Below are 22854 nucleotides of genomic sequence, written 5' to 3' on the forward strand. Positions count from 1 at the left end.
GTGATGATGCTTAAGTGGTCCCTTACTGAGTATTGAGTTGTGCTCCTTGTAGATACACATAAAGACTCCATGTGCCGCAAGATTAGTGGACTGAGCCAAGGATGTTGACAAAAAAGTGTGATGTTTACAGACGATTCTATGAGATGTGAGGGATTTACTATGCATTTATATACTGAGCCCAACATTCAATGCCCACATTCATTCAGTTCACATTCAATGCAACTTCTCTAGGGTAAATATGCAGTTGTCCATAACAACCACTGTTTGTTTTTGAAATTAGGAATGGCTCAAAGCACCTGATACACATTTTCGGTAATTAGAAAATCAAGGTTAAAGGGTGGTCTTGGTCTTGAAAACAGTAAAATAAAGCTCACTATTTATTTTCACCATTTATATAAAAACATAATTCTTCTCCAGTTCAGGTACATGACCGGTAAGTCCAGTAACTCTACATGGCGACATCTTCAATGCAAAACAAATATATCTTCATTTCACTCACATTGTCGGCTTCTACAAGGTAAGTTCAAATTAAACTTAAAAAAAAAAAAAAACTCAACTGATTGTTTAGAGAAGTGCTTGGGTTGTGGCTGGTCCAGCTTTGGCTGCAAAGACAAGATGTGAGGTCATGGCTGTTCTGTCCACTCCCCATGCTCACAGTGCAATTGGTTACTCCATGCCGTTCCGCAACATCTGATTGGCTGCGATAAGCATGACACTGATGATGAAAGCCATAGCGAAGGCGCAGATCAGGCTTTTCCTGACACACGTCTGCCGATTCTTCTTCTTAGGATGGACTGTGAGGAGTGAAAGAGGAGAGAAAAGAATTAAGAGACTAGAGTACAGATCCGATAACACAGGAGTTTCAAAGTTTCTTTATTCCCAGTTTGTGCCTCTCATGTGATGGTGATTAGTTAGCTTATTGACTTCAATATAATGATAATAATAATAATGATAACAATAACAACAACAACAACAACAATAATAATAATAATAATAATAATGCAACTTTAAAGGAATAGTCCGACATTTTGGAAAATTTGCTTATGCTTTCATGTGGAGAATTAGAAAAGCAGATTGATAATACTTGTCTGTACACGTCTGTGTGGAGCTAAAGCTGGAAGACAGTAAGCATAATTTAGCATAAAACAAATGTAACAAAACTTGCTGCTAGCTCCGGTAATGCTCACTATAGTCACACATTATTTCTCTCACATTTAATTCGTGCAAACGACTCCATGCCAAGACATAGTCCAGCACATATCTTTGAATGGTTTGAACAAACAAGATATAACGTGTTAATTGGTGAGTGATAATTAGTGCTGATAGATTTGAAAGGCAGATTCTTTGGACGGAGCCAGGCTAGCTATCTCTCTGTATCCAGTCTTTATGCTAAGACAAGCTAACCAACGCCTGCACGAGCTTCATATTTAGACAGGCACAAGACTGTCAACAAGAAAACAATTGCATTTCCTTAAAGTGTTGGATCACAGCATTAAGTAATCCTCCTAACCTTCAAAGCCCTCCATAACCTCGCCCCTCCATACCTGACTGAACTCCTCCACATAAACACACCCAGCTGGACTCTCAGATCATCATCCTCCATCAACCTCACGATCCCTCCTGCCCGTATGACCACCATGGGGTCCAGAGCCTTTAGCCACTCTGCCCCCCGCCTCTGGAACTCCCTCCCACCGGACATCAGGAACATCAACACTTTGACCATCTTCAAATCTCACCTCAAAACCCACCTGTTTAAACAAGCCTACTCACTGTAACATCACTCTGCAGATCTCCCACCCCTTGGTTTTTTAAATTTTTTGACTTTTTAACTTGCTTTTTCACTGTTTGTTTTTAACTGTGTGTTGTAAGGTGTCCTTGAGTGCCTTGAAAGGCGCCTATAAATAAAATGTATTATTATTATTATCAAATAAAAACATTATGTCCAAACAAGATTCTATGAATAATATGATTATTTCAGTACATAAATGTTTCTTGTGCATGGCTGTGTATAAGAATGTAACATTAAAAAGGAGTCCGTGGAAGTTTAGACTTAAAACTTTGTAGAATGATTGTTAAACTTTACAGAAATTTCCATAATCTGATTCAGAATAGATTCATGTATAGTGAAGGAATTTTAACCTGTTCCTTAAATTGCACCTCCCAAACAAAAATGGTTGAAAATAAGTAAGCAAATATTTCTAGTTGCTGTGTTGCAGCTTATTTCTGTGACCCAGATCATCAGTGGAAGTGTCTCCAATGTAAAAATGATGGATACATACACATACACAAACTGATTATGATACTCTCTATGCTGCAGCAAAACAAAAGCAAGAGGAGTGAGATAGCACTTTTGTTCTGCAACCTGTCTGTGTGGCCTGAAAGGCCGTCTTCCCCCCAAAGACATAATCTCTGGAGACTGAAAGTAAGAGTAGTTGAGACAGATGTGTCCTCCAGCACGCTGTATAACAAGAGCCACAACCAAAAGTTTCCTCTCTGTCAGCCCCCTTGTCTCAGTTTGTAAGAATCACACAACGTATCAATAAATCAAGTCAGAGCTCTGAGTTGTGGATCTAAGAGGGTCTGTGAAAGGCGCTGAAGTCCCACCGGACATGAAGAAGATTGGAAGGAAGCAGGCATGAAAGGGAAGTTAAAGATGTCGGTAGGGGGTTGAATTTGGGGAGTCATATGTCTGTTTTTCACAAGAGAGTCTCTGTACCTCTTCATCTTTCTGTTACCCCCTCTCCTCCGCGGCCTACTTCTCTTTCTACTGTTCTTATTTCTGTTCCTAACTCCATGTCACGCCCTTCCCTCAACACCAGAAACTTTGTGAAATAGAGTGCCAAGCCAGCAGTTCCCTGATCCCCTCTTTAGCCTCTTATCTCCTCCTTCACTGTCCCTTCTCCGCTAAGTTTCTCCATTTCCTCCCGGCTGTCTCTTTTTCAGCCTCCCTGAGACTGTAGGCCGGTACCCAATGGATTCATTAAGACTTTCCAAGTTTTCTAGCACGTTTGATCTGTCGTTACCTTTGTCCTAGTCTAGCTTGTGGATGTTTCACAGCAGAAAGGCAATTTCTAGCTTTGTACCATAACTAACATGGGGTCAAATTTAGGCTTTTGCTTCCCTCTTCTCCCTCAAGCAATGTAACTTTGTCTCATGTCTCAAGAAGAATACAGTCCGTGTTTCACTTGTGCACTCAGCAGTCCATCAACCCTGTGGTTCCTGTGGCTTTGAAACTTAAAGAAATATATGCTTTACCTTGAGGCTACATACATTTGATCATTTAAATATTACATCTGCTTCATTGAATATATTCCTCACCATTCGTGACCTTTCTCTGAGGATCACAACCTTACAGATAAAACTTCTGTAGAGGATATTCATGTTGGTATAGAGGCAGATATAAAAAATGAAGGATTTCACCTTGAATTTAGCCAAGTAAGTCTTTTAAAACTGTGTGTCTATAAAAGTGTTACTATTTTTTGTAATACACTAAAACTTTGTCTTTCCACTTTTCCAACAGAACAAAGATTTCAGAATGAGTTTCCTCCTGTCGCTGTGCAAACTCACATTTCTTAACCTTTCTTCTTCTTTCCTTCTTAAAATGTTACTCCTGTGGTAGATTAAGTGACTGTGTTGACCTTTCGTCACATCAAGAGGGATTTTATAACACAGACCACTGCTGGAGGCAGCAACAGAGTTTTGAATTTGTATGCTACATATGAATTTTTATAGATAGTTTAACACTTTGGGAAAAGTTATTTGCTTTCTTGCCGAGAGTTAGATTAGAGTATCAACCAAGCTTTAAAGCTGCTGGTGGACGTATGTTTGAACTTCACAGAGAGCCACCAAGCTGTTTCCTTTCTAGCCTGATAACGCTCCATCCATTCAGCGATGTCATCATCATTGTTTTGTTTTGCTCTAATCAATCAGTAGCAAGTGATGTATCCATGGACACCATTTTCAAAGTTGAGCAGTTGCTAGGAGTAGTAAACATAATGTTTTTTTTATAATAATGTAATGTCATTTTCTGAAAGCTCCAAGTTCACAGTTGGGAAAAGTTGTTGACATTCTCAGAAATGGTGGAGCTCATGGAAATTAATTATTTAGTGGATGGTACGTTAAATTGTAATATTAACCATATGGAGTTTTATGTCTAGTCACACATTTCCTCCATTAATGTTTCGTTACCCTCTTGCAAGCTAGCTAAACTGTTAGCCTACTGGATGACAACAACGAGGAGTCTCTCGGCAACCATGTTGCCTAGCAGTGTTGCCCAGCAACAGTGTTCTGGCATTTCTTAACCATTTGAACGCCGAGCATATTGTGTAAACAACTTCCCATGTTGTAAACACAAGTTCAGGAGCTCCATTTAAAGGCAGCAAAACATCAATCAGAGTAACACCAGCTATTGCCAAGCATAACACAGCGAATTGCCTTTTGGCTCTAACATAGTGTGCAGATACAAGAGAGGTATCGATTTTTCTCATCTGACTCTCAACAAAAAGAAAAATAAGTGTATTTCTGAAAATGCCAAATGATTCCTTAAATAGTTTGACTAAGCATACAATTAGTTACGTAGACTAATATCAGCAGAATGCTTTGGTCATGGAGAAATTCATGTAGCTCAGTGTTGATAAGAATTACAGAGCAAAATTACTTTTTCTAAGTGCAGGTATTTATAACAGCAAGAAGCGGCTTCCTCACCTCCCTCATACTCAGGGCAGTTCCCTGAGGTTTCGTTGAGGCTCTCCTCCTCGGTGATGATGATGTTCTCTATGTCCTTCATTGTCAGGTGGTCCCGGAAGGCGTGGAACAGCACCTGCTTCAGCTCATCCAGAGACAGCTGCTGCATGTCAAACTGCAGGGGCACACGGCAGTCAATGCCGAGACACAGTCATCCACAAACTGGCTTCACGAGGGCACATAAATTTAGAACATAGGAATGAGTATGGCATGTATGAATGTATGTTATATTATCTAATTGTGTAATGTGCAGACACAGGATGTAAGCAGAGAAGGCGCTGGTTGTAATGTAATGGCAGCATGTTTGCCTATGCATCACTGGTGCTATTTTTGGCTGCCTGAATCAGTATGCAAACCTGTGTGTGTGTGGGTGCATTGATATAAGTGGATAAAACTATACAAGCACAACTGGCTTAATGGATGTATCAATTTAAAACTGAATTACCAGCACATTTACTTGTTGGTGGTTGTGTTCTCAGCTGTGCGTGCATGTACATGTTTAAAATGATTTATGGGTTAGAGTTGGGTCCAATCACTGAGTTGAAGTCTGAATCTTAACCTCTGTCCTATTCCCTGTATGCCCTTCCAAAGCGTCACGTCCTTCCTGTCCCCCCCAGCAGATCCCCCCCTGCAATCCATAGACGCACATGCACACGCCAGCCTGAAACCCACTAGCATCTATGTCTAGATTATTTACCTCACTGACAGCCTCAAACACAATCAGTCGCTTGGTTTAGCACAACAGATGGACATACTGAGGCAGAGGAGGCAAAGAGGAAGAAAATAGGGGGTTGATTGGGAGAGGAAGAGAGAGATAGTGCAAGATGATGAAAATAGGAAAGTATGGTGAGGTCAGAGAAAACTGAGATGAAAGAAGCAGTGGGAGACACAGATGGAGAAGATAGAACTGGCAGACAATGATGGCAGAGACGTAAAAGACTTGTGATGGTGAAGAGGGGATGCTCACTTCAACTATAGGAAATTATGATCCTGCTCATGCTTTATTGCCATGTTAGCTAAATGCTACAAACAGCATATTTCATGCTGAACCTCCTCAGGCAAAACAACAGATAGTGTTTACCAAAGCAGAACTAGCGGATGAGAGGTTAGAAATCGCACTACTAAGACTGGGTATCAAACCCAACATTGGGCTTGCCGACTGAATTTAGTTTGGTTTACGTATTCTTAAAACGAATGGTTTGGCATGCTTATTCCCTGTCTTGCTGAGCATGGTGGAAGATGAAAAAATGCTACCACTCTCATACCTGTCCACTAAATACGTCTGTTGCCTTAGTTTAGAATAGTGACTAGAAACAGGGGGAAACGGCTTGCCAGGCTCTGCCCATCAGTAACACAATCCACCTACCAGCACATTTAAAGCTCACTAATTAACATGTTTCATCATGTTAGTTTAATCTGGACAAAAATCAAAGTATAAAAACAAGTTGTGGTTTTATGGGGGGGGGTGTCTTAATGCTAAGCTAAGATAAACATCTATTGACTGTAGCTTCATATTTAAGTGACACATAAGAAAGTGATATCAATGATTTCATCTAACTCTCAGCAAGAAATCTAATTAGTGTATTTGCCATAATGTCACACTACTCCTTTAACCAGACAAACAAATTTAAAGCATTTGAATAAAATGGTTTTGTAGGAAATATTTTTCATAGTGAGGTATCAAAAAAAAAGTCTTGCTTTGGTATCGGTAAGAAAACTCAGGTATTGTTTTGGTACTAGTATGACAAATATTAGAATCGATTTTCTCTGTAATACATTGCAACATAGCAATCAGTGGAACATAACTAAGATACTAATGCAATAATTCAGAGTTGTGGTACCATCTAACACAAACATGAAACACATACACACGTGAAAACGCGCTGAACTTGGAATATTGATATTAATGTTTTTTCCATTTCTGTGTCAGTGTGCTTTGATATTCCGCTGAACAGCTCTACAAATGATTATTGATTCCAATCTAACCTTTCATGCCTCCTTTTCAGGTGATTTACACTGTAATTATGGAAACACTGTAATTATGGAAACACGCATGTGGATCCATACACACACACATACACAGACACATACAAACACACACACACACTCACACAGGAAGAAAAACCAACACAAACACACACAACATTAACAGCAAGCCTGGGACATTGCAGTAAATAGAAAAATAATTTTTCACACACATACAGGCAAATACACTCATTAAATCACTCCTACCTAGTTTTCTATTTGTGCCTCTTCCCCCTCTCACTACACACACACACACACACACACACACACACAAACGTAAATAGAGTATCTATTTATTAGCTAAGATAGAAGAACAACCCAAAACAGCATGGAATCAATATTATTCAAAATTTGGTGAACTTAGATCAATCTTAAACAACATTTTCTTTTATTTTTGAAGTGGCTTGTTTTCTCTGAGGCTTTTTTGAATAGCAAAAGAGACAGGAGAAGGCAAAGATAGAAAGAGACAACAAATAAGATCCCAAATTACGGGGTCATTAGTTGTAAGCACCTTAGCCAGAGTGAAAGAAAAATCACAATTCAAAGGCAAACATAGGCACACCAAAAATGTGAGGACTGGAAGCTGGTGTTTAAACATGGAAAGGCTCTACACAACAACTGAAGTCATATTTAAGGTTTAAGGTTTGTCTGCATCAGTGATGTTTGCAACCACTGCTGCAACCTTTTCATTAATGACGATTTTTGTTTATTTCTCAACTTCATCACATATATGCCAATACGTGAGATTTATGTGGTCAAACAAAAATACAGATTGGACCTTTAACTGCTCTGACTCATGCAACATTGCATGGCACTCCAGGGCAGAGAAACAGGGAGGGGCAGCAGCCGTTGGAGGGCCTGAGCTGCCTGATTTCTGCTCTCCTTCTTGCCAAAACTGTGCTTTGAATAGATGCTGGAAAATAGAGGAACAACTCTTTGGACTGCAGTCGCAGGACAGACAACATGACAGCTCAGAGCAGGAGCACGGAGAATGTACAATGTTCCTGTCCGTCTGTCTGAGAGGGGAACAGCCACAGAGGAGCCACAACCTGTTACCAACCACCAGAGTGATTTCTCCGCCTCCTCTCTGAAGGACATTGACATCCACGCAAGCGCACACACACACACACACACACACACACAGTAATGAACGGGGGATGCAGAGACTTGAGAGTTTGGCTGTCAGAGTATTTTGTCTTTCAATGAATGAACTCAAATATGTGATGTGTGTGTATTTGCGTGCCTGTGAGTGTGCGTGTGACAGGAAAACAGCAGGGGACCGTGAGCAGTGACCGGTGGCATACTGAAGGAGCCAGGACACATCAATCAGAAGAACAGGTGCTTACACGCTGTCCCTCCCATCTAATCCTGCCTGCCCTCATACAGCAAACGCTTGTTTCGTAAGTCGTCCACCTGCTTTGTCTTCTGACCCCTCTCTAAAAAAGTCACAGAGAGAGACAGCCTGCAAGCATTGTTTCTTTTATTCTACAGTCCTTTTGTCCTATTTTTCCGTCTGGCAGCAGTGCTGTCAGGGTTAGGCGACACTTTCAAATTCAAGTGAAGTTTTGCCAAAGTACTAAAACCAAAAAGAAAATGCATACACAAAGACAAATGTGTCCAACAGTACATGTGCACTAATACATACACACACACAGAGGACACCAAAATGGCAGGCAGTATAAGTTATTTTTAACAAAGAAATCTACAGACATCTGCAGATTAGAATCAAAAGAAACAGCATCAGTCACATTTGTATGTGATGTAATGAGAGGCAATTCCTAAAAATGGCAACAGATTTTGTCAATCTGAAGCGAAATGTTCCACAGTCGATGTGCGTGTGTGTGTGTACCAAAGAGTCCCTGTCTGGGCCACTTTTTACACACCAGTGTTAAAATAATCGCACTTGTGGGACTGCACTTTGGATGAAACCATCCACTAAATGGCAGTTATTATGTAATAGAGTCAGACACACCATGTTTATTTTAAATTACTCTACATTTGGCATCACTGGTCATCCGTTTGAACGCTGCAGACTGTCTCACCAGATGCAGACAGTGATGAGCCTCTATTCTGCTTCCTTCACCCTTCTTATCAGTCTCTCTATTTCATAAAAAAAGATACTAGCATGTACTCAAATTAAAAAAAAGAGTTAATGGCAGAAATGTTTGATAAATGTGTAACTTGATATAACTCTGACTTAATTTTTGTAACGTGACGTTTGAAATAAATGAGTGCAGACTGGATGCTAAAAAAGTCTGCTATTTGATTTTTACATGCTGGAATTCAGTTTCATGATTAGCTGCCTGGAGAGACCATCCTCATCCAAAAAAGAAATTATGCCGTAGGTTGTTCAAGTGCTTAGAATTGTTTTTGTTTTTCTGGCAAGCAACCTTTTTCAGTTGTACAAATATTAACTGTTCCATCTTATTTACAAAGGTGGTTTTGGTTGGTTTCTTTTAACCCTCCAGAGTCTTGGGGTAAAATGGCCGTTTTTTTTACTACTTTTCATTTTACCTTTGTGTTTCCCATTAAAACTGTTTAGCTTGCTTTCTTTGTGTTTGTGTCTTTGACGCCAACGGGCGGTCCGAGACTCTGAAGAGTTAACCATTACAACGAACTTTCCCCAAATATTAAATGAGTAGTTCAATATTTAGTTTATATGCTTTTTTACTCTCTCGCCCAGAGTTAAATAAGCAGATCAATACCACTCCCATGTCTGTCTGTCAGTATGAAGCTTGATCCATGAGACAAGCAGCTTAGATTAGCATTAAGAGTGGAAACAGGACTAGACTGAAGATTTTCAAGGGGGGTTAAGTTACTCTTTAAGACGGCTACAGATGATAGGCCTGTGGTAAATGGGGTTTAACATGCTTTATACCATGGTCTGGATGAATACTTGATTCTGATTGGCTGTTGGGTGTTAAAGGTGATAATGGACACCTACTAAGTAGCACCGGTCAAACTGTCTCTAAATTAGGACCTTTCTCATCCTCTGAACACAACAAGATCGAGACACACAAGATGCAGGAAGAAGACTGATCCCCTCTGAACTCCCTGAGACTTTGGATCACATGATCACTCTCCGATCACGTCTTTGAACTGTTTACATCAATGATCCACATTCACAGGGGAGAGCCTGTGAGAGTGATCTGGAGCTTTTGTCTGCTATCCTGAAAAACTGTCGACTGATAAACTGTGTGGAAAATTAGGGCAACAATCCTGTAGGGTGATACATCTCACATTCAGCTCGCAGCTTCAGGCTGCAGCAACACTAACGTTACACACTGCTATTCATTTGTCTGTAAAAATCTTGATATTGATTTGGGGACAGTGACATAGCTGGTTAGCTGGCTAGTCTTGTTGTTAAACATACTGTGACATATTTACTGATTGTCAACTGTACACAGCTTTATTTACATTGAATCTTGCTTAGCTTTATGGCTAACAGCTGAGCCAAAGGAATCTATGAGCTGAGCGGACTAGAAATATCTCCCTTTGCCAAGTCATATCTATGATCCATCCTATTTATTGGAGAATTGAACAACGTTTCCATTACATAACAACCTAATGGCATGGTAATGGTTGATCCAGGTATTAGTCAGACCCTGAGGCGTTACCGGGGAAACAGAGTTACGGCTTGTGAAAAACTTTTGATTTTGGTTGCAAAACGCATGAAAATATAGATGAATGGTCTTAATTTTTTTTTTTTTAAATGACCATGCTATAAGCGGGATAATGTCCTACAAGGTGTCCATTATCAAGAATTAATGGTCTCTGCAGAGGCAACCGTCCAACAATGGTTCTCTGCCTCCACGTTGTCCATTAAATACTGATAATGAACACCTCGTCGGACATTATCCCTTTCTTGGTGGTCCTTGTTGTGCCACTATTTTGGGTGGTCGAGGGGGTTGGGTATTTATCATAGGATCGATTGTATGGGCCCAATCTCTCCTGACTACATGTTGTGTCAAGTGTCCTTAAGCAAGAACCTCAAAACTGCTCATGATGTGTTTTCCCCCTTAAGACATAAAGAATCTGCCAAATGAATATAATGTAAGACTAGACACTGAAAACAACATTTTTCATTTCTCCTGCTCCCACTCAGCGCAAATATAGTCCTTTTGGATAAACATTTTTTATGATATTGACCAAAAAAAATGTTGTTTTGTATCTTTAGGCACTGTAGCTTAATTTGCAATGGAAGACTGGGTGCTTCAAATCTAATTTACTGACAGTCAGCAGAAACGTGGTAACTTGAGTCAGGAGGTTTTTTTTTTGTTTTGTTTTTTAAAGCAGATATCTAAATCTCCCTGAGGTTTTACTCAGACCATGCCACAGTAGAACATAAACAAAAAAACAGAAATGTTTTTTGGATATCTCAACAGCACACTGGATCAAACAAGCAGAACACAGTCACGGGGTTACAAAAATATATTCAACACAAGCACACCCAAATGCACACACAGAGGAAAATGTAATTACACACGGAACCTGCCAACTCCAGTCTCCCCAATGAAGTCAATTATTATACATCTCACTGTGCAAGGATATTATTTGAACATACTGAACTGAGTCATTATGGCCCACCATGATGTGCCTCCTTCTCTTCCATCCTTCTCGTTTCAATACAATGACACTCTCTCTTTCTTCCTGTTTCCCTCTGAGGTCTGTGAAATATAAACAGACACACACGCACACACACACACACACACACACACACAAAACGCTGCTCTCACAGTCCTCAGAGACACACTTCCTCCCACCATTTCATCCCCCTCCTCCTCTTCCTCCACCTCCCTCTCCCTATATTCTTTTGCTCTCCGCTTCCATTGCTCGCTCCCTCTCTCCCCTCCTGCTTCTCTCCTCTCATTTTTCCATCCTCTTCTTCCTGTTTTCTTTTGGTCTGTGTCTCTTTCTTTGTGGGAGGTGAACATTTTAAATCACCCCCGAGATGCACACTGTCTGCGACCTTCATGAATCTCAGTCTCTTGTACCTCTTCCTTCATTTTCTCCCAACTCTCCTCCTTTGTGGTTTTCCCATTATATTCCTGTATCTTTATGTGGGGCATCCCCCCGCATCACCACCACCACCACCACCAACCCCCCCTCCCCTTCCCCACATATTGTCCAGCTCGCCTCTCTATTCTCTCGTCTCTTTCAGCGATGCTGGCTGGCACACTGTAGTCGGTCTTGCTCCATCCTGCCTTCATAGATGCAATGCGTCTCATTTCTAAAAGGTGTTCTATTTCACACGATTTAGAATAATTTGATCTTGATATCAAAATCAGCAGTTTTTTGCATTAATTTTGTTTGTTTTTACGACGTGTGGATGGCATAGATAGATTTTTTAATGCTATTTTCTCAAGTGATTGCACAGTGAAATGTAGCACAAAGACTCTCTATGTATATGTGTAACCTGAAACACACACACACACACACACACACACACACACACACCTCCCCATTTCAGTGAGTCACCCTCTAAATGTTTCTCCTCTCATTTGACTCAAGGAAAACAGAGAACAGCTTCCTGGGAGCTGTCACCCTGCTCAACCAGCCGTCCTCAGACTCAAACACTCCCCCCACACTCACATACACACACACACACACACACACACACACACAGACACACTCAAAACTGTGCACTTTTCATTATTGTTGCATGCCTTACCTAAGTGGCAAAAAAAAAAAAAAACCCGCTGCTGGAGCAGTAAATTTTCACTCCAAAAACAAAGGAAACACGTTCAAAAGCATGTAGATGAGCTGCAGCTTTAATCACCAATGAACCCAGTTTGGACACTTAAAAGCATACAAACTCAGATTTTCCCCATACCGGAGCACATCACTGAAATCTTTATTATGGTAATACCTCCTGCAAAAGTGTGAATGATAGACACACACATGCACACACACAAACCCAAAAACATACACATACTCACATAAAGAAACACACTTAATTCTCAGCAGGTCTCTTTTTCTTCAAGGCCCTGAGACGAAAGAAAAAAGTCTCTGTTTTTGTCAGAGAACAGAAGAAGCAGGTGGGGGGCCTGAGTGTGTTTTGGTGTGTGTGTGTATTTTTGCACTTCAGTAGGTGTGTGCCTATGCAAAGTCCCTGCAGAAACTAGGGCTGTGCTTAAGAGTGTAAGACTTGCTCTGACTGCAGTCAGAGTAAGTATGAGGAGGCGTAAAGGATGGAACTGATAAATGATGAGAATTGTGAGTGATGAGGAATAGACTGTAGCTGGTAGGAAGAGGGAGAGGAGCTTTTTCTTTCACCTGCCAGAAGATGTTGTCGATGGTGTTGCCCAGGAATCCTTCTCTGTTGTCAGATGACAGCAGCTTGGGCCCCAGTATCGTCATGAACTCCTCAAAGTCCACTTGGCCATCCCCTGCGGCCAGACACACACATATACACACACGCACACACGCACAAGAGAAAATCAGATCCACAGACAGGAAAGCTGGCAGACTGAAACTAAATAATGCATTTTATGCTGAAGTTTATTTGCTTACTGAAAGAAAAGAGAAGGAAATCACCACGAGATAGATCAACAGATGGATGTGCTCTCATCCATGGCAAACACCCATGCATCATCAGCACTAACTCACCTTTCAAATAAGGTGTCTGCACCTGTGTGAGTACGTGCCTGTGTGTGTCTGCGTGCAAACGATCGCGGGCTCATTTTTACGGTGAAGCGACAACTTAGGGAATATTTTGCAAATTTAAATTCAAAGGGCACAACACGTAAGTGCTTGCATTATGTATTCCACTGCTGCATGTTGTTAGAGATTGTAATCAACAGCCAGCGTCCCGTGGAATTAATACTCAGTGTGCATCTCTACAACAGCATGTCTTGTAAACTGATTTCCTGCACAGACTTATTATACTAGATATTGCCAATATTGATATAACCACCACTTTACAGCATTAACTAATGTTCTATTTGTTGCTTGTTAATGAGTAGCCGATCAGAAGAATTAGTATTAGTCTGCACACATCTCATTACTGCTGTGTTAGTATTGGTACTAGGATAACACTTCATTTTGCAAGTCTGTAATTTCTGAATAATTTCCAAGAAGTTTCTTGGATAGAACTATGTGATTTGGTACTAATTACGGGGAAATTAAAGACAGTATTCAGCTGGTTCTCAGTAAATGAATGCTAATGAGTTATTTAGTCAGTACACAACAGGCCAGCTGAACATGCAAAAATGTGACATTTGTCAACTGATAAGCATATAATTCAACATGTATGGAGAATGCAGATTTAAATAATATTTACTAAGGTTTAAATGGAGCTGTATTTTTAAGGAAATTATTTTTCCCCCTACGATTAGTGCCAAATTACACAGATCTTTCTAGGAAACCTCTTTGAAATACTTAAGAAATGACTAAGAAATTGCAGACCTTTAGTATTAAACAGCATCAGTTCTCTATTCTGAAGCCTGGCTGCAGTTTCTCTAAAATACGGCTTTAAATTAACATAATATAATCTTATTTTTAAGACTGCTTCGCCTAAAAGCTGGAGGATAAGAAGATAATGCCAGAGATCAGCAGATTAAGATTTCTGAAGGAGGGATTTTATGGCATAAAATTAATCATCAGAAGGACTGCGCAGGTTGTCTAACACCTGATAATAATTGACAATCTTGAACTAAATTGTGCCTGTGACTGCTTTCAGTGCTTTATTAGCGGCGACATCGAGACTATAGAAGTCAGAGGTAGAGGATTTTAAGAGCAAATCTGTCTCTCCTCAGAACAGACGGCAGCGCTGCTCTCAGATCGTCGGACTACTCATGGAGTCAAAAGCAAAAAGCTTTTAGCTTTGACCTTTGATATTTACCGCAAGCTGTGGAATTAAGAGCAGGGAGATAAGAACCAGTTGAAAGATTGACTAGCTTGTTTGTGATGCAGGCACTGCTTAGGAGTAATTGCAATCTTGTGTGAATTTACAAGCAGAGCTGGAGTTTAAGGAGCAGGAGCAGACAGGTTCCCTCTTTATTGTCTCCAGGGGAATTTGTTTTTGACAATTCACCACCTGCTGCTCTTACGGCAGTTTAGAAACAGTTTTGAGGGAAGATTTTGAAGGACGCTGTGACTCAAAACCCCTCTTTGTCACAAGCAAGTGAAAGAAGCAGGATCTGTGCTTTTGGCATTTTTAAGAGGATCTTTCCTTTATATTACTTTAAAATTCAACCGAACATTTGTACTTGCTTGATTATTTTGGAAGGAAAATATACTTCATGCTGATACACATCCTTTTTAATACAGACAAACTCTAAACAAACATTATACATATAAATATGTTAAACAGCTCAACATTTAGGTTAGGAAAAGGTCCACTCTGTCTGTTTGCATGTGCATGCTCTGTGCATGCACCCAAGTGTGTGTCCTTATGTAGAGCCTCACCATCCATGTCCAGTCTCTGCATGATGATGGCCAGCTCCACTTCGCTGGGCATGTAACCCAGGGAGCGCATGGCCATGCCCAGCTCTTGTTTGGAGATGAAACCATTCCCATCACGATCCAAAACACGAAACGCCTCACGGATCTCTGCACGACAACACATAGCATATCATTGTAAATTACTGTCTGTCTGTCTGTCTTCTTTTGGGGACCACTTACATTTACTGTTTAGACCAATGTTCATTCTGGGAGAGAACCTATGAAATATAGAAATAATTCTAGACATAAACAGTATATTATGCATTTTATGTTTTTATATTTTTTCCAAATTGTCTGCTTGATATTCTGTGTGTTTGATCTCTGTCTTTCTGAGTGATGCCTGTTATCACTTATTTGTCTATACTGCTTGTTACATTGCAGATCTTATGATGGAGTGAATAATAACTGTTGTCTCTCAGGAGCAAAGGCAGACATAGCGTGATGTTTATATGAACACTGGATTAAATTACTTCTTGTATGTTAAAGGGGTCACATAAACTCACAGAGAATTATCACCTGACTGTGCAGTTCCCTTCAGCTGAGTTTCCGCTCATTGTTTTCCAGCCTAAACTTTTGGTTCAGTCTCACTGCTCTCATAACATTATTTCCAGACGCAGCAGTTCTCTAAAAACTCGCTACCTGTCAGCACTTAACAACAGACACACAGACAGACACAGTTAGTGACTAGCTGGTGAACTTAGTGGAGCATTTAGCAGCTAAAGTGACAGACTTTTCCCTCAAGAAGTCTTTCCAAATACAAAGCTAAAAGAAAGTGATTAATCATATCAACTTAAAAGTTGATGATATGTTATATGATACGATATGATCATGTCCTCAACCTCATACAATCCCAAAATGTATCAGTGAGCCTTCAGATGGTGACTGTGAGATGGACTAATCCATCCATCCATCCATTTGCTATACCGCTTATCCTTAAGGGTCGTGGGGGGGCTGGAGCCAATCCCAGCTGACACTGGGTGAGAGACAGGGCACACCCTTGAATGGTCACCAGTCAGTCACAGAGACATAGACAACCAATAACACCTGTGGGCAATTTAGAGTCACCAATTAACCTAACCTGCATGTCTTTGGGGAGAACATGCAAACTCCATACAGGAAGGCCCCATGGTTCAAACCACAAACCTGCCGGCCGGCAGATTTGGACCTGTAAACTTCTTGCTGTGAGGCAACAGTGCAAACCACCGCACCCCCATGCTGCCCATGGACTAATCCATGTGATGAAATTAACAGATTTTAACAGGTCTGTAGATGTTGCTGAAATGTGCTTCCCTGGTGCTGATAACAGGGTTTCAGCATCCTTTCTTTTAGACAAATCAAGGTGAGGGTGATCTCCCGCTCTCTCCCTCCCTCACTCTCTTTCCTTGTCTTTCTTACATCTTTATATACTTATTGTATTTTACAAACCCCAAGGGACCTGTGCCAATCCTTCCACGCAGCACAATCACCACCAGCATTGCCAAGAGCATTTCCCGCTCTCTCCTCCCACATAAAAGGCTTTCTTCTTACTTGAAATTGTAAGTGAACGCACGCACCTCTCAAGGCATCTATCAGTTTGTGCAGTGCAATTACTCAAACCTCTGAGGACCCTCTTACAAAATAGCCTGGTCAATCTCTGACTAATTACCTGTCAATCAGTTGGCACTGTCTAAGTGGAGGTGGAAGGCGGAGCTTTGGTCAGGGGTGGAGGTGGTCGAATTTATCAACTTGATAAAGACAGTAGAGACAGGGCAGACTTTGTAAGTCTTCATTCAACTTCTTTTCACAGGCGAGCCACTCCATTTTTCTGTGGATCTCTACACATCAGGGGTGGGAGAGGGTGTCATGTCAGCTGGCATTCAACATTTGTGCAAATCTTTGCAGGAGAAACACAATCGATAAGAGTAATAGCCTGCTGCACGATGGAATTTAAATCACAATTTCCCTCAGACTAATCCTTTTTCTAACTTAAACAATGAATTTTACATGAAGTTCATCTCTCTCTGTCTCTCTCAGGGTGTGTGTCATTAATATTCTCGTCCTGACATGCTGCTCCTTCCTTCCTCTGTGTAATAAGTCCGTCTCAGATCTGCCTCCAATGCCTGTCTTTGCCCTGTCAGTTGTGTGAGAGCCGAAGTTCAGTGGCAGCCCCCATCTAAGCCTGTAAATATCCCCTACGGCTGATAACTAGACTTGAGCACCGTGCCACTGCCTCTATTTCTCACTCACTAAGTAAAGTGAGAATCCGAGGCGAGGGATTGGGAATGCGGTTGAATGTGCGGCCTCCCAAAACAAAGTGAGATGTATTTGTATGCAGCTCAACAGTCAGGAGTGCATTTTCAATAAGGTACGAATGAGCTGGTCTGTGATGTATGACTGTTCGCTGCCTGTGTGTGCATGTGTGTTTGTGAATGAGCAAGAAGCCCTGCCTGTGTGTGGCTGTGTGTTATGAAGTTAAACCCCCAGGACTGTACATGTTCTCCCTGTGATTGATGAAATGCCTCAAAACCAAAGAAAAGGATAGCGGCAATCCAACACAGGGGTGATTAACTAGCCTTCTATCTGCGCTAACAGATGATCCTAGAAGAACCTTCAGCATCTCTCTGAAGTTGGATTAGGAGTTTTCAGATGCTGGAAGCAAATATCACGGATATTCTGTCCACATCAGACAATCCCATTGGTTGCGTTGGATATGAGGCTGACGGGGCCAACATAATGCCTCATCATAATGTCTGGAAACTAAGAGTCCAAATTCAATTTATATAATAGCTCTACACAGGTCCAAACAACTTTACCCTTCTCGCTGTCCTTGACAAACAACACACAGATAAAGGCCAACCGAACTAACGATGGTGAGACAGTCACAGTACCAGCTCTGCTTTCAGTTCGCTAAAACAACTGTTTTAGCGAACTGAACTGGGTTGAGTTGTGCACGAGGGACAATGGATTAAAAGATTTATGCAACAAAGTACTTCATACCAAAGCTCATTTGAGCAAACTACAATAGGCCACATATATAAACACAAACAAACAGCTTCAGTCAGTCACTCGTGCTCTTGGTCCTCACTCAGTGAAGGGATTAGCTGCTTCTTTCCCACTAAACAAGCCATGCCAGCGATATATGCACTCTTTGCAAGTCTTTGTGATGATTTTCACAAGATAGTCTCAAATCAGGAGCCAAATGTAATGACGTATAGTATGCTTTAGGATTCCTCAGGCTTGCACAAAACGTAGCACTCACTGATCACACACTGTACAGACAGCAAACTCTCAATCTGAATGTCCTATATAAGGATATTTAAGGGATTCAGAGCCACTAGATGTCACACCGAAATACCGGGACCTCATACCAAAACAAACATGGCTCTTGTTTGCTTGATCTGTCTATATGACATTTAAACAAGCCTGTTAAATGACACAATCATATTCACACAAGCAAAATAGTGATTTTGGGAACTTTTGGGGACAGCCTTCATTGGTTACATGTAGAAGTGGAAGTCCATAACCCTTGGCTTACTAACCCCAGGCAATGAGCCTAAATGCTATTTGTAGTTTTACAACAACAACTTCATCTTCTGCTGCATAAATTCACCAGCAAACCACCTGGCTAAAAAGGTCGTGCATCTCCGGGAGCCGATTGCAGCCCACGAGGCAGATAAGAGAGGTAACTCCGGCCTTCCTGGAATCTGCTGAGCTTGTTTTTACAGTGGCAAGAGGCATCACTTGGTGTTTTTTTTTTTTTTTTTGTTGGCCACGTTCTGTATGTCAAACTGAGAATGTCTGAGCTACTCCTATAAAGCTACTATAATTTTTTACTTTCTTATACTCATGCTCTTACATGCACTGTCCAGACAACCAAAACAAAAGATGGAGGCCCATTTTACTCCACTCTATATTTACATACCACCTAGCTATTTGATGTTATATGAATGTTCGGGATGTCTTATAGATAATCTTTAACCCAATTTAAAGGAAAGCTGCAGTTTGTGACTATTTTCTTTGCACTGGCCAACAGTTATGATAACTTTGTCTTCAAAGCTCTGTGGAAAAAATGAACAATTCATATGAGTTTTCATTGAAGCGGTCATTTTTAAACATCTTGGTTGAATGACCTGTAAATTACAAAATAAATAAATACATGTTAAAAAACACATTCAAGAATCTAACTGTAGCCAAAAACCTTTAAGGTCATATGTGTTGAATATAAAATAGCACACTGTACTTGTCTTTTAAAAAGGCTGCATTAGATAAATATATATATGGATATGGATGTCTCTGTGCAGATTTTTGGATGTTTTTGGTTGCTTTCATAGACAACACTTACTCAATCACTCAAATTGCCAATGTGCAATTTTACTTTGATACAGTCAATTTACCACATCGAAACAGTCCTTTGTCAGCGCTGGTGGCGTCAATTTTTATGCAAATTGGATTGAAAACTTGGATCAGCATACCAACATCAATACATTGCTGTCCAAATTCAGACCTGGTCATATGTATTTTATTGCTGTCAGGGACTGCTTCAGTCTGAGTCCTGTGACTGATTTCATTTCCTAAGCACCATAATTGGAAACCAATGCACCCAGTCAAGCTCTGACAAAAAGGCTAAATGGAAAAACTTTTCCCTCCAGAGAATTGGAGCGTTGTAACTGCATTGTTCCAGTATTGAGACGATAATTGCTAGTATCTCACATTTAACTCTCCTCAACCCCCTCCCCTCCTCACCCTCTCTGTCAGCACACTCACCTCCCAGCTCCTCTGTGGAGATGCTGGTGAGCTGGAAGGCTTCGCTGCCCTCCGTCAGGGAGCTGCTCAGGTAGTTGTCTGGATAGAGCAGGCCCGCTCGCACGTGGTGGAATGGCATCTTCTCCCTGCAGAGCGCACACACATACACACAGAATCTGCATAAACTGAGCATGTATGTGTGTGTGAGTAAGAAAAGTACAGGTAAGAAGCATTTGCGTCTACATGTGTATTCAAACTCTGGCTACCAGTGCAGTCATGAGCCCTTTTTAGAAAAACAATCTCCTGTGAAGGGAACATTGTTCCTTCCACTCTGCTAATGTTTATTTCTGGGAGAAACCGCTGTCTCTTCACGGCACAATCACAGTGACAAATTATGTAATCACATTATAATTCAATGGAGTCACAAAAAAATATTCCACTGTTATTGTTCTGATAAATACCATCAGAGTACAATCAGGAACTCAGTATTATCTAGCAATCATTCTCATGCTGTCTTTCTCCGACTCGCTCTTTGTTCAGTCTCCTTAGTCCACATAGGACAAGCACTTCTGTCCTGTCACTTGTTGTAGTTTCCTTTAACCCCCCTCCCCATCAGACTTCCTGTCCTGCCAGACAATCCCCACTGCCTCCCAACACCTCACCCAGAGACCCCAGGATCTGACAGGGCATCAATCAGCCACGGCCCCTGCTGTCGCAAGATCAGAGCGATTCTCTGGTTTGATTCATGAGAGTTGCCCCTCGGAGGACTTTCCCAGTGTAATATTTTGACACTTTAGCAATATGCTTCATGTAATATTCCTGCCGATAGTACATGCTGCACTGAACTGAGTCGATGTGAGGGGGAGAAAGAAAGATAGGGAGGCAGGAAGAGATAGAGATCCCAAGAGTATTTCGTGAGCGGGCTGCGGCTAGACAGGAGAGATAGAGATACAAGTGGGGATGTCTCTGTCACTGAAAACATGGTCAGAGTATAAACATCTCCCCTTCTTGCTGTTATTTGAGACTTAAATCATTTGTGGATCTTGAAATCAGAGCCAAGGGAGGGATGGACACAGACAGAGCGTCAAGACAAAGACACTGTAAAAGGATAAGAGCTGTGAGATAGGTGCAGGTCTGCTCTGCTGATCTGTAGCGGACACCAGGTGTGAAAATGACTGCGTGTACGAGTGCACGAGACAGAGGCAGACATCAGTCAGTGTGTGCACAGGAAGGTGTGTATGATCACACTGTTTGTGAGCTCTGGGGGAGTTTAGTCTTCAGTCCGTTGGGTCCTACCTGCACAGTAGAGGTGCTCAACATGTGTCAGTTCTGCAGATGCAAACAAACACACACCCTAAGGTCTTATTGCTGGATCATTGTCCAATGACTCATATTCTCAGAGAGTTAAGTACAGGACAGGAACTCTTTAAAGTTGTTAGATTTGGCCGCCTGCTCCTAAAAAATAGAGGGCAGCATTTCACCTCCTCCTCCCACCCTCATCCTCACCTAATAAATCTTGCAATGTCCTCAAAAGTGTACAGCAACTCAAGATTCAAGGTTCATTTATTTGTCATTTATTTTACAAGACAAGGTTGACCAACAAAATGAAAGTTGTAGCCCCTTCAAGTTACACACACATAGAACATCCTGTATATACTTATAATTGAATTAAGAATAGAACGGGAAGAATATAAAACAAAATAAAAGCAATATACTGTTATTTATATGCATATATGCATACACACACCCATATACACCCAGGAAATAATTCTATATTGCATTTTTTGAATTTTCATCTGCATCGAAGCAAACAGCAACAACAGGGTAGTGATGATAAGATGGCCTTCATCTTACATTAAACGTTCAGCATCTGGGAAACATTGTCCATCAACTGTCACTGTGTTTGAGCGCCAAGCTTCATTGATGTAAACACAGAGTTCGCCTCCCTCCACCAGAGCCCCGTACTCTATCTGCCTGGAGCAGGGTGAGCCCGTCGAGAGCAGTAGCTTAATCCGAGGAGCTGAGATGAAGCCAGGTCTGATGTAGGGACAAACATTCTGTGATTTCCTGTTGCTTGGCCAGCCTGAGTCCCATTTCATCCACTCCACCTTCCTGCGGCCACCACCCAGGTCCAACCTTAGCTCTTATCCCGGCTCCCTTCCCTCTCTGGGGCGTTCGCACTGGTCGTAATTCTTCTTCCTCTCGTGTTGGACTGAGGGAAGACCGTGGATGTATAATAAGAAGTTGATACTGAAGTGGTGCCGCTCAGCCTTGCTTCCAATTTTTTCCCAGTAGCCACTTGCAGTATTGCAACAAACATTCCCCTGCAGCTCATAAAGCATTTTCCCCTTATAGACCACCACTGTGAAAGAGACGTCTGTGCAACTGTTAACAAGACACCTCCAGCTAAAAACATGGTCAAGTATTACTCACTGTATTGTACAAGTTTAAGCCAAGAGGATTTAATGAGATCAACACTGCTGTGCATATTCAGTGGGCCTGAAAGCTAACCTGGAAGCTAGAAACGTTTTTGGTGTATACATACGGTGAGCAAATCTTATTTGACTGAACAGGTGCCATTTTCGGTCCAGTGTCCAATTATACAGTAATACAGTGCATGGGGCACACTGAACACTACAGGGACTCATTATCAGCCCTCAAGTACAAAGTGGTATTATGAGACAGGATGGGCCGGGGCCAGCTGGTTAGCATGCTAACTTCAGTAGATATTTCTGCACCACGGTACATAGACATCTTTGACGTAACATTTATACTGCTATTTCTTCACATTCTCTTGATATTCTTGGCTGATTTTTGAAAGCTCTGAACTAAAATTCTGGCCAGATCTTACGCATTGTACCTTTAAATATAATACTTGTTTATATCCAGTTTATTATCATGCCTTCAACTAAGTCTATC

The 22854-nt window shown here is 41.2% G+C and overlaps 1 protein-coding gene across 1 annotated transcript; it reads right to left on the bottom strand.

The window, feature by feature from the left end:
• Positions 1-666: 666 nt before the first annotated feature.
• caln2 (calneuron 2) lies at positions 667-20086 on the bottom strand. Its single transcript, XM_070843939.1, has 5 exons — positions 19957-20086; positions 15178-15321; positions 13045-13157; positions 4705-4858; positions 667-794 (listed from the first exon to the last, which is right to left on the bottom strand). The coding sequence occupies exons 1-5, from the start codon at positions 20072-20074 to the stop codon at positions 667-669; spliced, it is 657 nt and encodes a 218-aa protein (XP_070700040.1). The 5' UTR covers positions 20075-20086.
• Between the last annotated feature and the right edge of the window lie 2768 nt (positions 20087-22854).

Source organism: Pempheris klunzingeri, chromosome 14, assembly GCF_042242105.1.
Source record: "Pempheris klunzingeri isolate RE-2024b chromosome 14, fPemKlu1.hap1, whole genome shotgun sequence".
NCBI lineage: Eukaryota > Metazoa > Chordata > Actinopteri > Acropomatiformes > Pempheridae > Pempheris > Pempheris klunzingeri.

What these genes read in the sequence shown, in the direction of transcription:
- caln2 (XM_070843939.1), bottom strand. Translation starts at nt 20,074, where the DNA reads ATGCCATTCCACCACGTGCGAGCGGGCCTGCTCTATCCAGACAACTAC. An exon ending in GCAGAGACTGGACATGGATG is followed by an intron (nt 13,158 to 15,177) that starts GTGAGGCTCTAC and finishes GTCTGGCCGCAG; the next exon opens with GGGATGGCCAAGTGGACTTT. An exon ending in CTGCCCTGAGTATGAGGGAG is followed by an intron (nt 795 to 4,704) that starts GTGAGGAAGCCG and finishes CACTCCTCACAG; the next exon opens with TCCATCCTAAGAAGAAGAAT.